The sequence below is a fragment of the Lethenteron reissneri genome, chromosome 21, assembly GCF_015708825.2.
Source record: "Lethenteron reissneri isolate LAM-NWPU_2019-01 chromosome 21, ASM1570882v1, whole genome shotgun sequence".
In the NCBI taxonomy this organism is placed as follows: Eukaryota; Metazoa; Chordata; class Hyperoartia; order Petromyzontiformes; family Petromyzontidae; genus Lethenteron; species Lethenteron reissneri.
The window spans coordinates 2,264,346-2,280,983 of record NC_083799.1 but is presented as its reverse complement, the minus strand read 5'-3'; the positions used below and the strand labels follow the sequence as shown (position 1 = coordinate 2,280,983).

The 16,638-nt window shown below is 45.2% G+C and overlaps 1 protein-coding gene across 4 annotated transcripts in view; it reads left to right on the top strand.

The window, feature by feature from the left end:
- The window catches only part of LOC133345035 (sodium-driven chloride bicarbonate exchanger-like), a 75,842-nt gene that overhangs the window by 32,142 nt on the left and 27,062 nt on the right, over positions 1-16,638 (top strand). For 3 of the 4 annotated variants that reach the window (XM_061555413.1, XM_061555415.1, XM_061555414.1), the window contains exons 6-11: positions 3,032-3,220; positions 4,495-4,992; positions 6,124-6,236; positions 7,454-7,611; positions 8,890-8,977; positions 10,868-11,014. In XM_061555413.1, the coding sequence (XP_061411397.1) occupies positions 3,032-3,220; positions 4,495-4,992; positions 6,124-6,236; positions 7,454-7,611; positions 8,890-8,977; positions 10,868-11,014 (1,193 nt within the window). The remainder of the gene's footprint in view (positions 1-3,031; positions 3,221-4,494; positions 4,993-6,123; positions 6,237-7,453; positions 7,612-8,889; positions 8,978-10,867; positions 11,015-16,638) is intronic. The other variant, XM_061555416.1, reaches the window with a different exon arrangement.

Here is a 16,638-nt window from a genome sequence, read left to right as displayed (position 1 = left end):
GCAAGATGCTTCGTATAAAAATGATGGCCGGCGGTCGAGACTAATGCCAACCAAGAGAGGTAACGTGCAATAGCTGTAGTGATGACATTGGCTTTTACAGGAGTTAGTTGGATTTTTTCATTGCGAGATTGAGAGATGCCAATAGATTATGCATGTCTTCATCCAGGAGTGGATAGATCATGGTTGGCTCGGATAATGATGAGGTAATTTATGTACCACTGAGAGATGCCAATAGATTATGCATGTCTTCATCCAGGAGTGGATAGATCATGGTTGGCTCGGATAATGATGAGGTAATTTATGTACCTATATATACCCTCTGAGTTTGTGTTGCTCCACGTGCCCTACTTTGACTGTTAGAGCTTCAGTTATCTCCTTAAGAGGACAACCAAGGTGATAAGTGGGTGAATTCAACGTGGGCAACAAGCCACTGTTTACTCACTGTACTACGAATTCCAGACAAGCTACAGGCTGGATTTTAAGCAGCTTAAGTTTCAGCCAGCTTAGTCATGCTGCTAGAACGTTTTACTCGTGAAAGTTTTTGATTGTTACGGTTTAATTTCCAGAGTTCTTGACTTACATTTGAAAGGTTGTGCGAGTTTAATTTCCAGCCAGCTTTTCGACTTGATACATTATCTCTTTCGGGGTATATAAATCGAGTTCTGCTTCGTCAAAATTCAACAGCGGTTATGGTACAGAGAGATTTGCCCCCACCATAAGAATGTGTAATTTTCACCACTGGTTCAGGGGCGCCAACGCAGATGAGTCAGCAACACAGCTAAGTAATTTGAGTAAGAAAACGCCAAAAGAAGTTGACCTTGCCAAGGCAAATGCATATATTATATGCCCAGGCCCTTAGGCCATTTCAAACATGAGGGTTAGATCACTGCTTTTTTAAATGTTTGTTCTATACACCTGGGAACGTTTGTACAATGAGAAGCCACTGTAAACACTCACTATTTACTACAATCTTAGGACTGCACCTAACATCAATATGATTGCATATGTGTTTACACAGGTATTGTTTCGGATGTTTGGCTGGCACAACTGCATGCCAAGAATGTCTGGTGATTGGACCCATGCCTGTGGGCCTTTGCCAGTCTTCTGAAAGGCACTTGCCACTGCCCACTTTGTCTCTTCACACTCTGCTAATCTGCTGTTTACTTCTCTGCGCTGAAACAAAGTGTCATCAGATGCACGTGTTGCAGAACAAAGCCACAGCAGCTGGCTGGCTCATGCCGCATCACCCTCCAGTGTGGTGATTGGTCCAGTTAGCACGAAGTAATTCTTAATTTGATCGATTTTAAATCGATTCTTACACTCCTTATAATACATCAAATCACATTTAAGATTTTATGGTTTTCTTATGTATGTGTAGTGACATCGGGGATGTCACTGTATGGTGCCGGCCCGAGAGGGCCGTGGCGTGCGATGTCCCTACATCGTGACAGCACCGGGTGGGTTGCTGTATGAGGCCGGCTCTAGCACATCACGGCGTGCGATGCACTGTCATCACGTACACCCCGTAGGCGGGTGTAGTGCCAGCCCTAGCGGGGCTTAGTGAGCGCTGGGATAGCGCGGGCACCACGCACAGCGTGTAGTGCGGGCTCCCACAAGGGGGAGCGGGAGAGTGTCAGCCCAAGGGCAGGGTTGCCCCGGGCCATGGCACTCTAGTTGACCCCGTAGACACGTGGTCCGGAGTGTCCACAGAGGGCCCCAGGTGGGGGGGGGCTAGGGGGTGATCACGTGTCCGGGGAGAGCTCTCGAGAGCTCTCGAGAGGGAGCTAGAAAGCTCGAAGGCTGGCGGGGCCTGGGCGGAGCGGCCCCGACCCGGGAGGATATAAGGTGGGTCCCTAAGAGGGACCGGGGTCGCTGCATTCTACAAGCTGGAAGCTCCACGTCTACAAGCTGGAAGCTCTACGTCCTACGAGGCACCAACATGTGGTCGGGGACCCGAGTGAGGGTCTTATCATTCGTAGCTATAACTCCTACGCATAGAGTAGTTAGCTGGGTGGTCACCACCCTAGGCTGTATCTGGTGAAAGGGCAGTTACCCCTTTGTGTTAACGGCTTGATGTTACAATAAAAGTGTTGCCTTTAAAGAACAACGTCTGTGACTCAGTTGGACTCACTACATATGTATTTTGAACGTATTTCGCACTTTACGTAGCCAACTATGCATATATGCTAAGATGCCTTTAGCCTTCTACAACTATGTAGCAGTAGAACAAGATGAGACAAACTTTGGACACATGACAGCAAATTGAGACAAATTCCTCTTCATTGACGTGTGCAACTAACACCTAAAAATGTATTTAATTGCGGTGGAGGTGAATCGTTTTGTGAGTATAGTCCAAATTAAAATCGCAAGCAATCGCACAGCACAGTAATTAATCTATTTATAGTTGTCTTGATTATCATTTGGCCTCTCCTGTTATACTCTTTTTAACTATGTGGTGCTCTGGTGGCGTTATTTGACTCATCCAAATCAGAGATTGTTTTCAAGTTGATCAAAACGAGTGCTACTTTGTGGCAGGTGAGCAGTTATCTTATTCTAGAGATGGTGATCTCTGCCGCAGAAATGTGGAACATCCACCAGTAGCTCAGGACTGCCGGCAACATGAGCTCCATCAAAACACTCCTTTGGCACTTATAGATAGGTGAGGATAGTTGGGCGGGAAGGCTGGCCCGGGTGAAACAACAACACGGAAAATGCAATCCAACTGTAAATTAGGCTAAACACATGCATTGGTTAACAATGTAGAAGGGGGGTGGAGACACCATTTGTCGTGTTTTTGTTTCTTAAAGTAATCGGTTTGCTTCTCGAGATGTTTGCAGCCACATCGACACCGAGTCGCTAACCCTCGGCAAGTGTTAACAACAAAACCAATGTGCAACCTAAAAATATGTCTTTTTTCACACGCGCGGTTAATGTGCAGCCCGGCTAATCCACTCGCAAATAATAGTTCAGTGTCATATCAGAAACTTGGCTGACACTGCCTCGTGACTGCGTCCCATCCGCCGCCCCGCAGACATGGTCCTGGACAACCAGGTGTCGTCGGGCCTGCTGGACGAGAACGTGCGCGACCGAATGCGCGACGCGCTGCTCAGGAAGCACCGGCACCAGAATGACAGCAAGCTCAGCAACAAGATCCCGATCGTGAGGTCGCTGGCCGACATGGGCAAGAAGTACTCGGATGTTCACGTTCAAGACAAGAATGGTGAGACTTTCTGCCGTTTGATTTTTCCGCTTGGGCTGGGAATCAAAGGGGACGTTGGGCCGCCGGATGCGATTCAAAAGTCACTACCTTGCCCGTCATCTCTGTGGTGCAGGGTACTATGTGTGCCAAGTTTCCCATTGGTGAAAATGTACTTTATCTAGGAAGGTTTAATTACCATTTTGAGGCTCTTTGTCAAGACAGCCCTGTGGGAAGAAACCATGGTGGCCAGAAAACCCTACACATATGACAAGATAGTGCTCAGAATTATATAATGATAGGTCAGCAGTTTGATGTGCTGTACAATCTCTGGTAGAATAGCATGTGAAGTTCACTTTGCTTGCATATGATCTCTAATCAGATCCTAAAGAGTACTGTGGAAATGGAGTTTGGAAAACTGAGACTTTTCTGCCTTTCATTTAAAGTCTCTGGAGTAGACTATCTTGGCTCTACAATTGTATTGTTTATGTGTAGTGTTGTGGATTCGGTAGACGTCGGAGACGGTTCTTGGAGGCAACACTATTTATTAAATCACCTCGCTCGGCAGTACAGCCCCAGAACACTCAGGATTACGGTCCTCCTACACCACTGTCTGGGGAGGTACTGCCTCCGGGCTAACATGCCCTAACACAGGACTACTCTCAGGGTCCTCCGGCTATGGGTGCCTAGGGGGAGGCTATTCTAACTCGCCCTAGCCAGGGTGCAAGTTCCGACCACTGACCCACTGGACCCGGCCCTTACAAGGACGTCAGGCCAGGGGTTCCCAGGGTCTCACCACTGAGCCGCACAGCATCCCGGCCCTGATAAGGACAGCGGGGCCAGGGATCTCCGGGTCCTATCTAGCTGCTCTTCGGCTTCTGTCTTCAACTGGCCCCGAGCCTGTAGAGAGGTCCGCCTTTTATCCACCTCCCAACCGAGGAGCGGGGCCCCGGGGGATCCCAGGACACCCCACAGCCCCCTCCCCCCGGGAAGGGCCTCGGGGGATCCCAGAACACCCCACAGCCCATTTATGCCCCTACATATGTAAGGAAACTCTTTTTAGTGTAACATTTTCTTTAGTTTACATTTTTTTTACACTTGGTAGCATTTATATTTTCGATACTTTCATTGTATCTGACTTGCGAATTTGTGTCGGTGCTTTACCATCTTTCATGTCTGTTCTTCCCAAGTTCCCTTGCTTGTCAGCTCGTATTTCGGTTGCTCGTTAAACTTCGCCGTCTGCCCCCTTCTTTTCTTTTCGCCCGCCCCCCCCTCTGTCGCTGTTCTCTGTGCATTAGACGAAGCGGGCCTCTTAGCCTTTAGACACTCGTCGCTCACTGCGTCTCGCCTCTCCTTGATCCTTGGCTCTCTGAAGCATCACGGCTCGACACCGAGCAGCCCGAGCTCGGCGCCAGGCAGCCCGAGCCCATCGCGTGGTGGCACGCCGCCGGCATCGCCCGCCAGCCACAGTCCACAGTCCCCGTTACTTTCGCCCGACTGGACCGCCAAGACTCTCACTGATAGGGGCCACAAAGAGGGCGGCTTCTTGCCCAGCCACGCTGACGTTGCCCCCCTGGTTTTCACATTTGATAAGATCCCATTGGAAGCTGACAGAGGCGATGGTGGTGAAGGATCCTCTGAGCAGCATGGCCATTTGCCACCTCCCGATCGGTATGGCAGTACTTGTGAGAATTACGACAGCGGTGACTGGAAGTCTCCATTGCCTTCTCCGGTGGACCACATTCCAGATGTCGTTATCCACCCTCCAGAAGAAGATTCTACAAATCGGGAGATGGGTAGGGGAAGCATGGTGGTGGGAGCATGGTGATGCGGTGCTCATATTTAGTAAATTGCCGTGATTCAAGATACTAACACATTCAGTGATTGGTGTGCAATTATCCTGGCTTGGTTAGCTATTTTGTTTTGAACCTAACAACATACTAATATTGTTGGTAATTTGATGTGGGTGTCTTGTGATGATGTTGTTGTGTTTATAAATTAAATACACTCATATGATCAAAACAGACCATGTAAGACTGTGTATAAAAACTCAACTTCTGTAGCCATGCAGAGTGAGATGCTATGAATTCAGAGGCAGGTTGCATCTCACATGTTAACCTTTAAAATATTATTTTCTGAACACATGCCTATTAAACTTTGAGGCAGCAGCTAAAAAACAAACACCATGAAGTGCACGATTTGGGGCCACCGATACAAAGGACCCTGCAGTTGCAACAATTTGGTGTGTACTGCTGAGTCACGGTGGATTATCTTACAATATGCCTGGTGGGTGTATCTGATAGGGCTGGAGCTCCTGTAAAGGGATACGGCGGGAGGGAAGCTTGATCAAAGAGTGGCATTTGGTTAAGGTTTCACGGCAACATGGGAACAGTGTTTGCCTTGTAACTTAAAATGCCAAGCCATGTAGGAAGGTCGGGGAGAGTGGCCAACATGCATCGATTTAGTTTGAAGATTTTGAGTTTTAAAGCTTTTCAATTGATAAGTAAAACAACAGGTAAATGTCGAAGGAATTATTCATAGCGACAGCTTCACCTGAGTGTGCACGTGTGTCACCTTAAATGTGGTAGCATGCCTTTAGAATCTTTGCTAAATCTCCAAACCTTGACTGAACTGCAGAGGGGCAATGCAATGAAATGCCACAATTCAGGGTTGTGATTACTGGACACATGAGAATCGATTTTCTATGCAAATTGTACACAGTTTCCATGCTAGATGAACATTTCAGTTAACAACAAGAACAAACTGATACCAATGAAACTGGAAAAAAACACGAATGAGAAGATAAACAAAAGCTAAACAAAAATAATCAATTCTGAAATGGAATCGCCACAAGGATCATGAGAGGTGGGTGATCGCACGTTTGTCTAACATGACTGAAACGTCCGTTTTGATGGCACTGCCCGCAGGCCACCTCCTGTCTCCTCCGACCGTCCCCGGGCAAACGGACGTGGAGGGCAGACAGCAGGGTGACTGCCGCCAGGGGGTCAGCCGTGATAACAGCAACATGGACTTCAGCAAGGTCAGGACTGGGGGGCCCTGGGGTCAACCCTTGCGGGGTCAACCCTTGTGGGTGCCAGAGTGATTTTATTGGCAGCTGTGGAAGGATGGGATCGGTGTTTGTGGTGGATTAAATTGTGATTTAGGGATACGATGTTGCACGCATTCTTCCGGTTTCAAACAATGGGTCAGATGTTTCCAATGTTTTTTTCAGTTATTGCTAATGATCCATGTTTTTTTTATAACTTTAACATGAGAATACCTGCTTATTTTTCACTCCAGCACTTTTCCCATGTTGTGTCTATAAATGATTGTTTGTCTCGTGATTAACAATAATACGACTTACGCGGCTGTATTGGCAGTGGTGTAAAGCATGGACTAAAACCTTCCTTCATTAATAGTCCTTTACCAAATATATCCAGCTGGCAAGTGTCTGTAGCAACTGTCACCATTCAGAACAAAGCTTAAAAACATTTATTGTCTGATAAAATCTGTACTCTGTACTTATGTTCACAAACACCTTAGGAGGTGAGCTGTTTTCGGCCCGTCATACATATTACTTTACTTCCATTATAGCTTATCATCATTATCACTAAAATCATAACGTTTATTTTCTCTTCTACTTGCGCGTCTTTCTGTTGCTGCTGCTGCTGCTGTTGTTGTGGGTGTCATTTTATCTGGGACATTATCAGCAAGCCGGCGCCGGTTGGCGTTGTGGCTGTGTGATGCCGGACGAGGGAAGGCCATGCCCCGCAGTAAGTCGTTCCTGCGGGGCTCAGCCGCCTCTCGCTCTGTGCGGTGCAGAGGCCGCCCATGCTCCCTCCTGTCGTTTCCACCAGCGCCCATTACCTGTCCTTCACGCAGTGCCCTTACACCACTTCTCTCGTTATTCTTGTCCCCTAGTGCTTCCACTTGTTTTGAAACGGTGGTGTTTGCACGAAACAAACGTCTACTTGTTTGGAGGAACATATGCATTGTGGCATAATGGCATATGTTTCGGACAAGTGGCTTTTTGTTCCGCAAAATTGCACTCCTGGAAAGTGGCTAATGAGTCTTTAATGTGGCGAAAAGAAATTCAGTCTGCTTATTGAATTTCTTTCAGAGGTAGTTACAACTTTAGTGCTTGTTTGAGTGTGGTGTGTAATGTGTTTTTACTCAGGCTAGCTTTTAAGACGCAATCATCTAAAACCTAATTCAGATGTCGGTGTAAATACAACTGACTCACTGCGCGTTATCCAGGTGGACCTGAACTTCATGCGCAAGATCCCCCCGGGGGCGGAGGCCTCCAACGTGCTGGTGGGCGAGGTGGACTTCCTGGAGAGGCCACTCATCGCCTTCGTGCGCCTCTCCCCGGCTGTGCTGCTGACAGGGATAACTGAGGTTCCCATCCCAACCCGGTACGGTAGGAAGCAGAATCTGCAGTGTGAACACGACTGCGTAGGTTTCCGCGGTTGTGCTGTACAGTGCGAAAAGCTGTCGTTCGGCACAATGTCCAACGTTTTTCTCCATGTTGGGAAATGTTCAGATACTAAATAACATGAATAATATAAACATTTAAAGAAAATTATATTATCACACTTAACTTGGACTTCCTGGTGCGTAACAATCTCCGAAGTGTGGAGACGCAGTTTACAAGTCTGTACATTTTTTGGGTTTTGGGAGGGATTTTTCAGTTCGTTTACAATATTTAATCCTGGCGTCACCAAAAAACTCCGGTATATATGTGGGACGGTACATTCACCCATGTTATTTGGAGGACACACTGTACACACCCACCCTGTGTATTCTTTGCGAGACATGCTCACCTCATCCCGTGCTGAGGCTGTACGTTAAGAATAGAACGGCTATGATGATAACTGCTCTCTCCTTGCACTTGAGTTGGCTTAGAGATTCAAGGAACCGTTTTTTTTACAGTGGCTGTAGTCACGTGAATCACGTGCTTTCAACCACAACACCTTTTTATAGCAGGGCCCACCGCTCTATTTGGGTTTCTCAGCCCAGTGGAAAGCTCTACTGTTGTCCTGTGTGATTTAGTTGTCGAATCATGTTTAGAGAAATAATGGCCTCTGGTGCTTACATTTTTTTTATGCAAGAAAAGACATTTATGAGACAACCACAAATGTTAACATCTATATGGGGGAATAGCACACTTTTCAAATATTATGTACATTTACATCATAAGACCTCCTTTGCCAGTAGAAAAATATAATAATAGGTTTTTTACCTTTATCTGGCACAAAACTGACACCTTTTTACAAGGGATCATGTTTGTATTAACCACAATACATGTGGTCAAAATGCAAATAAAAAACAGCACTGAAAATGTATGCATTGTCTTTGAAATTGATTGGTCCACACCAGAGACATCTTCCTTTAGAGCCAGATAAAAGGGTAAAAAACCTATTATTATGTACATTTATGGAGCTGTAAAATCAACTTGTTTCGCAGTTGCCTGGTACATTTGTGCATTGCAGGATAGTGAAAAATTGCAACAGCTTGGGGATGCCTTCAACCAGCAGTTCATGGCTGATGATGATCTTGAATATTTACTATTTAATGTGGAAAGAGCTCCACCCCATGTTTTGTATGAATTTAGACTCTTTATTTTCCTATAATTTCAACAAAATAAAATCCCTCGCCACCGTCACCATTAATTATTCCTTACAATCCTACAGGTTTCTGTTCTTTCTGCTGGGGCCACCAGGCAAGGCCCAGCAGTACCACGAGATCGGCCGGTCCATTGCAACTCTAATGGCCGATGAGGTCAGCCTCAACCTTCATCAACAGTACCATCGTCATCTTTAGGGATTACAGGCATTACAGTGGTAACAAGTTTTCTTGCCATGAAATTGCGGGAGTAATAATGAGATAATGGTTTAATTCTTGAATGCCCATTACCCTGGTTGCCACCGATACACTTGGGCCAAACCCATCCCCAAACCTTTATACATATTTTGCCTTCAGAGGCTAACTCCTTGCGACCGCTTGTGTTGTGATTGAAACGTCGTAGTTTTTTTTGTTATTTTCTTTGAACCTATTTACGTGACTTTACCGAAAGACCGAAAGAATATGATAATGATATTTTTTTATATAGTGCCCAATACCTTAGGGTGTTTCAGAGTGCTTTATATCACATCTCATCTAAAACGTTTGACCCCCATTGGAAGTTGTCCCTTGGTGCTCAGTGATACATCACCTGGCCTGCCAATGAGCATTAGTCTGCCAGTAAGAGACGATTGCTATGTGTATTTCCAATTTTGTAGTTTGCAGATCATTTTGTCAATTTGAACATCGCGCCACTGTGAAGCAGACATTGCATGTTTCCTGTGATTAATACACCCAAAGTAAGCAGCAATAAGTTGTCAACATGTTCTGATTAACTACTTGCTTTCTTTCTATCTATCATCACGATTCCCATTTGCCATCTGATTGATGTTGCGTACTATTGTATCTATGTTTTACAGCCATAGTGAACTATTATGGTTTGAAGTCTCTATGGGGTGGCTAAAAAGTTAGTTTACTGAGAAAATGTTGATGCATGACCTTGCCATTCGGAACTTGACCACGTACAGTTGTTTTGGATTATTTTGTTCACGTTTTTGTTGTTGCTGTAACCAGGTTTCTATGGTGTAACCAGGTCTGCATCGAAATGAGCATTTATTGCCCATAGGGTTTACCTCTGAAAGAATAAAACATAATAATACTTTGTGTCTATCTCAAGAAGCTAACTCTTGGGCCACCCTGTGTGTTACACACTTCTGGATTTCTCCGCAATTACGTACTTTAAAATCTTAATAATAGCAATTCCCTTTTTATCCAAGACACCCTCAATTGTATCTAAATATATTTTTAGAACTGTCCTGCTATCGTTGCAGACCAATATCTGTTTAATAAAATTTGCCATTTGGCCTCAGGAGGTTAGTTCCCAGAGGAAAAAAAATCGTAAAAAATGTAAAACACTCAAGTCTCTATTTGAATAGATCAGCAGCCTACTTGCTGCACTATCATCTAATATACACTTTTCTGTCTAAGCAGGTTGTAAGTACTAGATACATGATGGTGATATCTGCGTAATCCACCAACTTTGCTCTTAAAGTGCTTGATTATAGACCTGTGCCCGCCATGCCATTATATATTTGCTTTGTTGGAATTCACACAATGGTAGTGATTGCATCTTCCCATGACCTCATCAGTCAGGGTCAGGTCAGTGGTGGGAGGGAAGCCTTTGAAAAGTGATCAGCCTTTGATGGTTGATTACCGCAAGCTTTAAAAGAATGTAACGTAATCCTGCATTGGTTAATTCCAATGTAACATAGTCTTGATTGTCTTCATGATTACTTTTTTCATTATTAAAACGAATTCATTTCACCCGAGAAATAATGGCGCAACACCAATTCCATGTAATAATTTCCCAAGTTTACATGTTTCTTTAATTATTTTCCATTTTTTTAAAGCCAAGGTAATCCTAGAGGGGAATCCACCAATACACGCCAAGAAATGCAATATAATTACAAAATTAAAACAAAGTGACCGTACATGCTTACGATGCCAGCTGAACGGTCATCCGATTACAGTGACCAATCGCTCGTAATGCATTACATTACTTCACTTACACTGCACACACACGTGCGCTTTGCTGCTTGGCCTTGCCAGATTTTCCACGACGTCGCCTACAAAGCGAAGGACCGCAATGACCTCCTGGCAGGGATCGACGAGTTCCTGGACCAGGTGACGGTGCTTCCTCCCGGCGAGTGGGATCCCTCCATCCGCATTGAGCCCCCCAAGAGCGTTCCCTCCCAGGTAAATGCCCCCCCCCCCCACCATACTCACACCACAGTTGGTATGGGCCCCATACGGCAATCAAGCTGGAGAAGGAACTTTACCCAGATATTTCAGATCCCCACCGCTTGAGGTAATATTATTGTTTTATTACTTGGCTGTGCACCTGATATTTGGTGCGTTGCTGTTTCTTCACCTCTGGTACTGTTTCCTATAGTTTCTAATCTCATCCCCTCTGTTTTTATTTTTAATTAAATGACATTTATAAAAGAAAAAATTAGCAGCGCCAGCTGTTGCCGATAGTTTTTTTCTCGAGTCCTTTAGAGAAAAGCTGCTGCTCACTTGTTAAATTATTTTCCTGGCTGGAGCTGGTTGTTTTTAATGTCCATGAGCAGATGGGTTTGTTGAATCCTTGTGGAGTCCTGGACTGGCTCTTGGTGAGTTCATCCTATTAGTCCTGCCTTCATATTTGATGAACACAGCATAGTTCTGTTGGGACAATGGAGGCAGGCGTTCAGGACTTTCCACCAGAGATGCTCTCAGTGGCAAACTGTGAAGTGGCATCTGCCTTAGGCGTTAACGCCAATGTCTTATAGTGACCCTAGAGATGTATATATATTCTTGGTTATTTTGGTAAAGTCACGTAGAAGAACCAAGAATATGAATCCCTGCAGTCACGAAAGCTTTAAATCAAAAGATGTATATATACTCAATGTCGATGTTTATCCTCGTTGTGAGAATTGGTGTATAAACCAACATCACTATTTGGATAAAAGAATTTTTTTGCTGATTTTATTTGTAAAACCAGCAGAAAATAGCCACTATTTGGTTGTTTATTGTCCAAGTATCTGTATCGACTACCTTTCTATCAGTAACTTATATCCTTTGTCTCATACACATTACCTACTATAATCACCCAGAAATGTCTGTCCGTCCCGTGCTTAATGTCACTCCACATGAGGCCCACTGTTGTATGTGTTGTGATTATGAAATTTTGATGAAAATAATAAAAATTAATAATTTTCCGAAAAATGCGCAAATCGCATTAATTATGATAGTGTGTGTATTAATATGCATAAATTATGATAATCGTAGTAATTTATGCGGAGGCTTGCGATTATGTTAATGTGTGCAGTTATGATAATTTGCTTAGTTTCGTTTATCCAGAGTTATCAATCAGGATAACACGATTATCATAGATTCATTTACCGATTATCCTAGTGTGTGTTATAATATTTTAGGTCTCCATTTTCATATCTCATCACAGGATACAGTTGTCAAGAATAAGACAGTTTTGCATGGACTTGGAAGGAACACTCGATATGCTTCTGGATTACAATTTTATTCTAACAAGCACGTGACATTCTATCATGCAGGTCAAACATGCGTCAATAATTCATGGGCAAGATTATGCAATTAACTAATATGAACGACAAAAACTTATGCAGTTGTGACATTATGCAATTATGCAATATGAATAACGAAAACTCTTATGCATTTATGTAACTCGACGGCAGCAACTGCTTTGCACGATCAGTTGATATTGAACGCACCACCTCGAAATGGCAACCCTTTTTGAAACGAAAAGACAGTTTTTCTTTTAAAGTCTTATTCGTGTGCGTGCTGTGTGTGCGTTGTCCCCTCGTAATATTAATTGTGTCGTTAGCTTGTGTGGTGTGGGAGGATACGAACAGCTCCTGCTGCTCCCTCGCTCGGCGTGTCGCTCGGCTTTTGCTCTCTCTCTCTCTCTCCACTGCTGGATTGAGCAGCGTTGGCACGATGTTCCTTGAAGAAACTTGCTTGCTTGGCGCTTGATGGTTCCGGGGCTTGGTGCTGCTCGTGCGCTCTCTCTTTCTACTGCTAGATGACGAGTTGGCACGATGCTGTCCTTGAAGATGCTCGGTCGCTCGTGTCGCTCGGTGTCGCTCGGTGGCGCAAGGTGTCGCTCGTTGTCGCTCGTTCAGCGATCTCCGCCTTTCCTGCGGGTTGTTCGCTGGTCGTCACTCTGACGAGGAGCGATGCTTCGTTCGTGGCAGGGTGGACGTTGGCGTCTTTGTTGGCTTCACTCGCAGCTCTGCGACTCAGGGTAGCGATTCTTCTCAGGTGGTGCAGACCTCGGCTTGTAGCTACGCGTCGCTACTCCGCAAACCTCGTCATTCTGAATGACAGGAGCTTCTTCGTTGGCGGCGACGAGGAGAGATGGAGCCACAGCCCTGGAGATCTGTGATGGGGGCCAGAGCCCCTGTCGATCTGTGGTGGAGCCGAAGATGGGCTCGTAGCCCGGATGATATGTGTGTTGGAGCCGAAGCCCGGACGATATCTGTGATGGAGGCCAGAGCCCCTGTCGATCTGAGTTGTATGGATTTTCCTTCGGTTTATATCGGAAAATTCCACTCGGCTTCCCGAGTTGTTCAAAAGCTGTGTCATAAAACCTTCCTGTGGGGGTGGACCATCTGCGTCCGTGTGTGTGTCCGTCCGTGTGTTTCGCGTGCGTGTTTGTCCGTGTTGTGGGGAGACAAAGGCGGTTGTTTCCACGGTGGGAGCACCCGGCGCATGCGCTTATTTATTCGAAGACGTGTTAATTTCCTTTGAGCCATTGCCCCCTTTATGGGTGTCATTTCCTAGCTTTGTGCCTGCGTGTGGAGATCCTCTCGGAAAGACAAAGGCGGCCGTGTTGCTCGCTTCCCATGGGTTGTTGTGTTTGGTTAATTTTGAGAGCCTTCTCCGCCCTTGATTCCTCTTCTACTTTAATTCCGTACTTATTATTTGACTTCTTGTGATTATTTAATCTGATATCCCGGCTAGGAATTTTGTTTTGGAGCGAAATAGATGCCATAATTATTCTTTGATGCTTCGGCCCGGCCGTGTAGATATTCTTTAAAGGTAAATAATGTCAGTACTTAATTAACAATGATGGGTCGCGATTCTGGTGCAATTTTGTCGTCTGGTTTTCAATTGGAGTGAGGATGGATACTGTTTGCTTAATCTTTATGGTTAAGTTGGTAACTTGTGTATTTAACATGGTTCAAAGACCCATCTGTGCTTTTTGTCGTCGATGCTGTTTCTTTGTTAAGAATATAATTATCTCTTCCTCCGTGTCTCCTGGTTATGCAACCCCCCGCCTGCAATTCCCCCCCTCCCTTGTTCCTCTTGTGTGAATTTAGGGGAGTTTTTTTTTTATTACCTTATTGCCCCCCCTTTCATGTCCTCTCTCCTTTGAAATGAGGTATGCGCGCATCTGTGGAAGTGTGGGGGCCTCTGTGGAAGTGTGGGGGCGTGTTCGTTCCCACGTGGCCGCGTCTATTAAAAAAAACGATATTATCTATGTTGGCAGAATAATTCTTAAAAAAAAAATAATATTAAAAAAAAATAAAAAGGGGGTACATACACAACAGTCCGCCCTTTTGAAAATTATCAGGGGTCGATTTGGCCACTGGCGAATTTTCAAACAAAGTAATGCCCCCTTTTTATGTCATGCATCCCATCAGCCGCCCTTACTCTCGGCGGTTATTTCTTACGACGCGCGTGCACGTATTACGATCTTAACCTGGTTACATCTGAAATAAGCAAAGAAAATAACAACACGTTAACATCGATATTGCGTTACATCGGTTCTCATACATCATAACTCTGACGAACATTCATTTTTGTTTTTGTTAAATCCTGGTTACATTTGAATTAAGCAAAGAAAATAACACACGTTAACATCGATATTGCGTTACATCGGTTCTCATACATCATAACTCTGACGAACATTCATTTTTGTTTTTGTTAAATCCTGGGAAACGCTAGGTAGCGGTTTCGAACGCATTTATGCGTTACCTTCCTCATGTTGCCTGGTTTACCACTTATCACTTTGATAATTTGATCACGGTTTTCGGGTTCGTTTTTGTAGTTTCCTCTCTCACTCTCTCGCGTCGTGGGAGTGTGTGGTGAAAAATTGTGCTGCACGTAACCAGAATTCGCGCACACGACCCACTTTGACACTTGGTTCGTGGCATTCGCTCTCTCTGCGATTACATGCACATTTGCCGAGTCAGTGTGTCGATTTAATTCTGTCCTTCGTAATGTTGCCCTCTTTGTTTTTACGAGTGTGTTGGATTTCAACACCATTCCCGATACGTCATGGACATTCGTCTCCATTTTAGCACTCCGATCCACATAATTTTTGGTTTCCCTTGGATATTTTCCATTCAAAGGCTCACGCCTGCGCTCCTCAGGGCGTGTCTCTGTGTTCTCTCTTTGTCTCTGCTGTCTGCTATCCACCGTCCGATCACACTTCAATTCAGCCCTGTCACTTGCAGCCTGCTCAGGGTTTAACACCTCGGCGGGTGGGGCGCGTGTTGGCCGCTCGCTCGCACTCACTGTGGATGGTTCATCACGTATTTGGACCGCATTCTGTGTTATTCCTCTATTCCCTCTTGGTATAGCCGGTGGAGGAATTGGTCGGAATTGGATCGATTGTGTTTGACCTCCCATCCTGCGATTCTCCTGAATGTTCGCATCCATACCTCCGCGGTCTGTGTAACACCTTCCCGCTAGGTGGTTATCTTGCCATCTCTGTGCGTAATTTGAACCTTGCGTGTGTCGTGGGATGGGGTGTTGATATGGTTCTGCTCTGAACCTCTCCCTCCTGCGATTCTCGTACATTTTTGGCCAAGTATTTCTCCCATTTGGGTGCCACATTTTTCCTGGATTGTTACCTCGCCATCTTTGTGGGTAATTTTGATCTTGTGTGTGTCGTGGCATGGGGTGTTGATATGGTTCTGTTCTGAACCTCTCCCTCCTGCGATTCTCCTGAATGTTCGGCTTTGTGCCGCTCTCATTCTCGTGCCAACCTCTCTCTGGGTTATTTTGCCATGTGTGCGTGCGTTTCTGCTCCGTCCTGCATGGTGGGACTGCTCGGTGATTTTTATTCCTCTCTGAGAGGCTGGGTTCCTCATCCCTCTCCCTGTGTTCTGGATCCGAATTATGATTCTTAGCTCTGTATAACCATGCCATGTACGCCTTGCTCTCTATGCGGCGTAAGGATGCGGTTTCTGGATTCAAAACCATTCTCACCCTTTCTGTAATCTCTGGGCTCAAGGATTCAAAAAACATAATTTTGAACATTTTATCTCCTTCGTGGTATTGATTCACATCGCCTGCGTAATACGCTCTTTTAAATTGGACGAGGTAGTCACGTGGATCTTGGTCCATGCCCTGGGTCATCGATTTTACAGCATAAAACCCCTCAGTGAGTGTCGAATATTCTCCAAACTTCCGAATCACTGCCAGGCTCAGTTGTTTAAAATCATTTCTAACCTTGCGTGGCAGTGACTTTACCCATGGAATGGATTCTTTATGTAAGGTCCGTTTCAACAAACTCGCTTTTTCATCCCGTCTCCTCAGCCCTCTAATCATTGCCTCCTCTTCTACGGTTGCGATATGTGTGTGGATATCCATAGTCTTATTGTGGGGGTCAAAATCGGGAATTCTGACTAGAGCCTTGTCCATCAATTTAAGGGTTTTACTGGTGAATAGGTATTCCGAAAGTTGATCGCCGACAGCGTCATCATAAAACAAGTTATCATCAGGCAATCTGTCACTTTGGTCTGTGCCGTGTCGGGCGTGTTGCCATTTCCCTTCAGTTTTTGCCTCTGCCC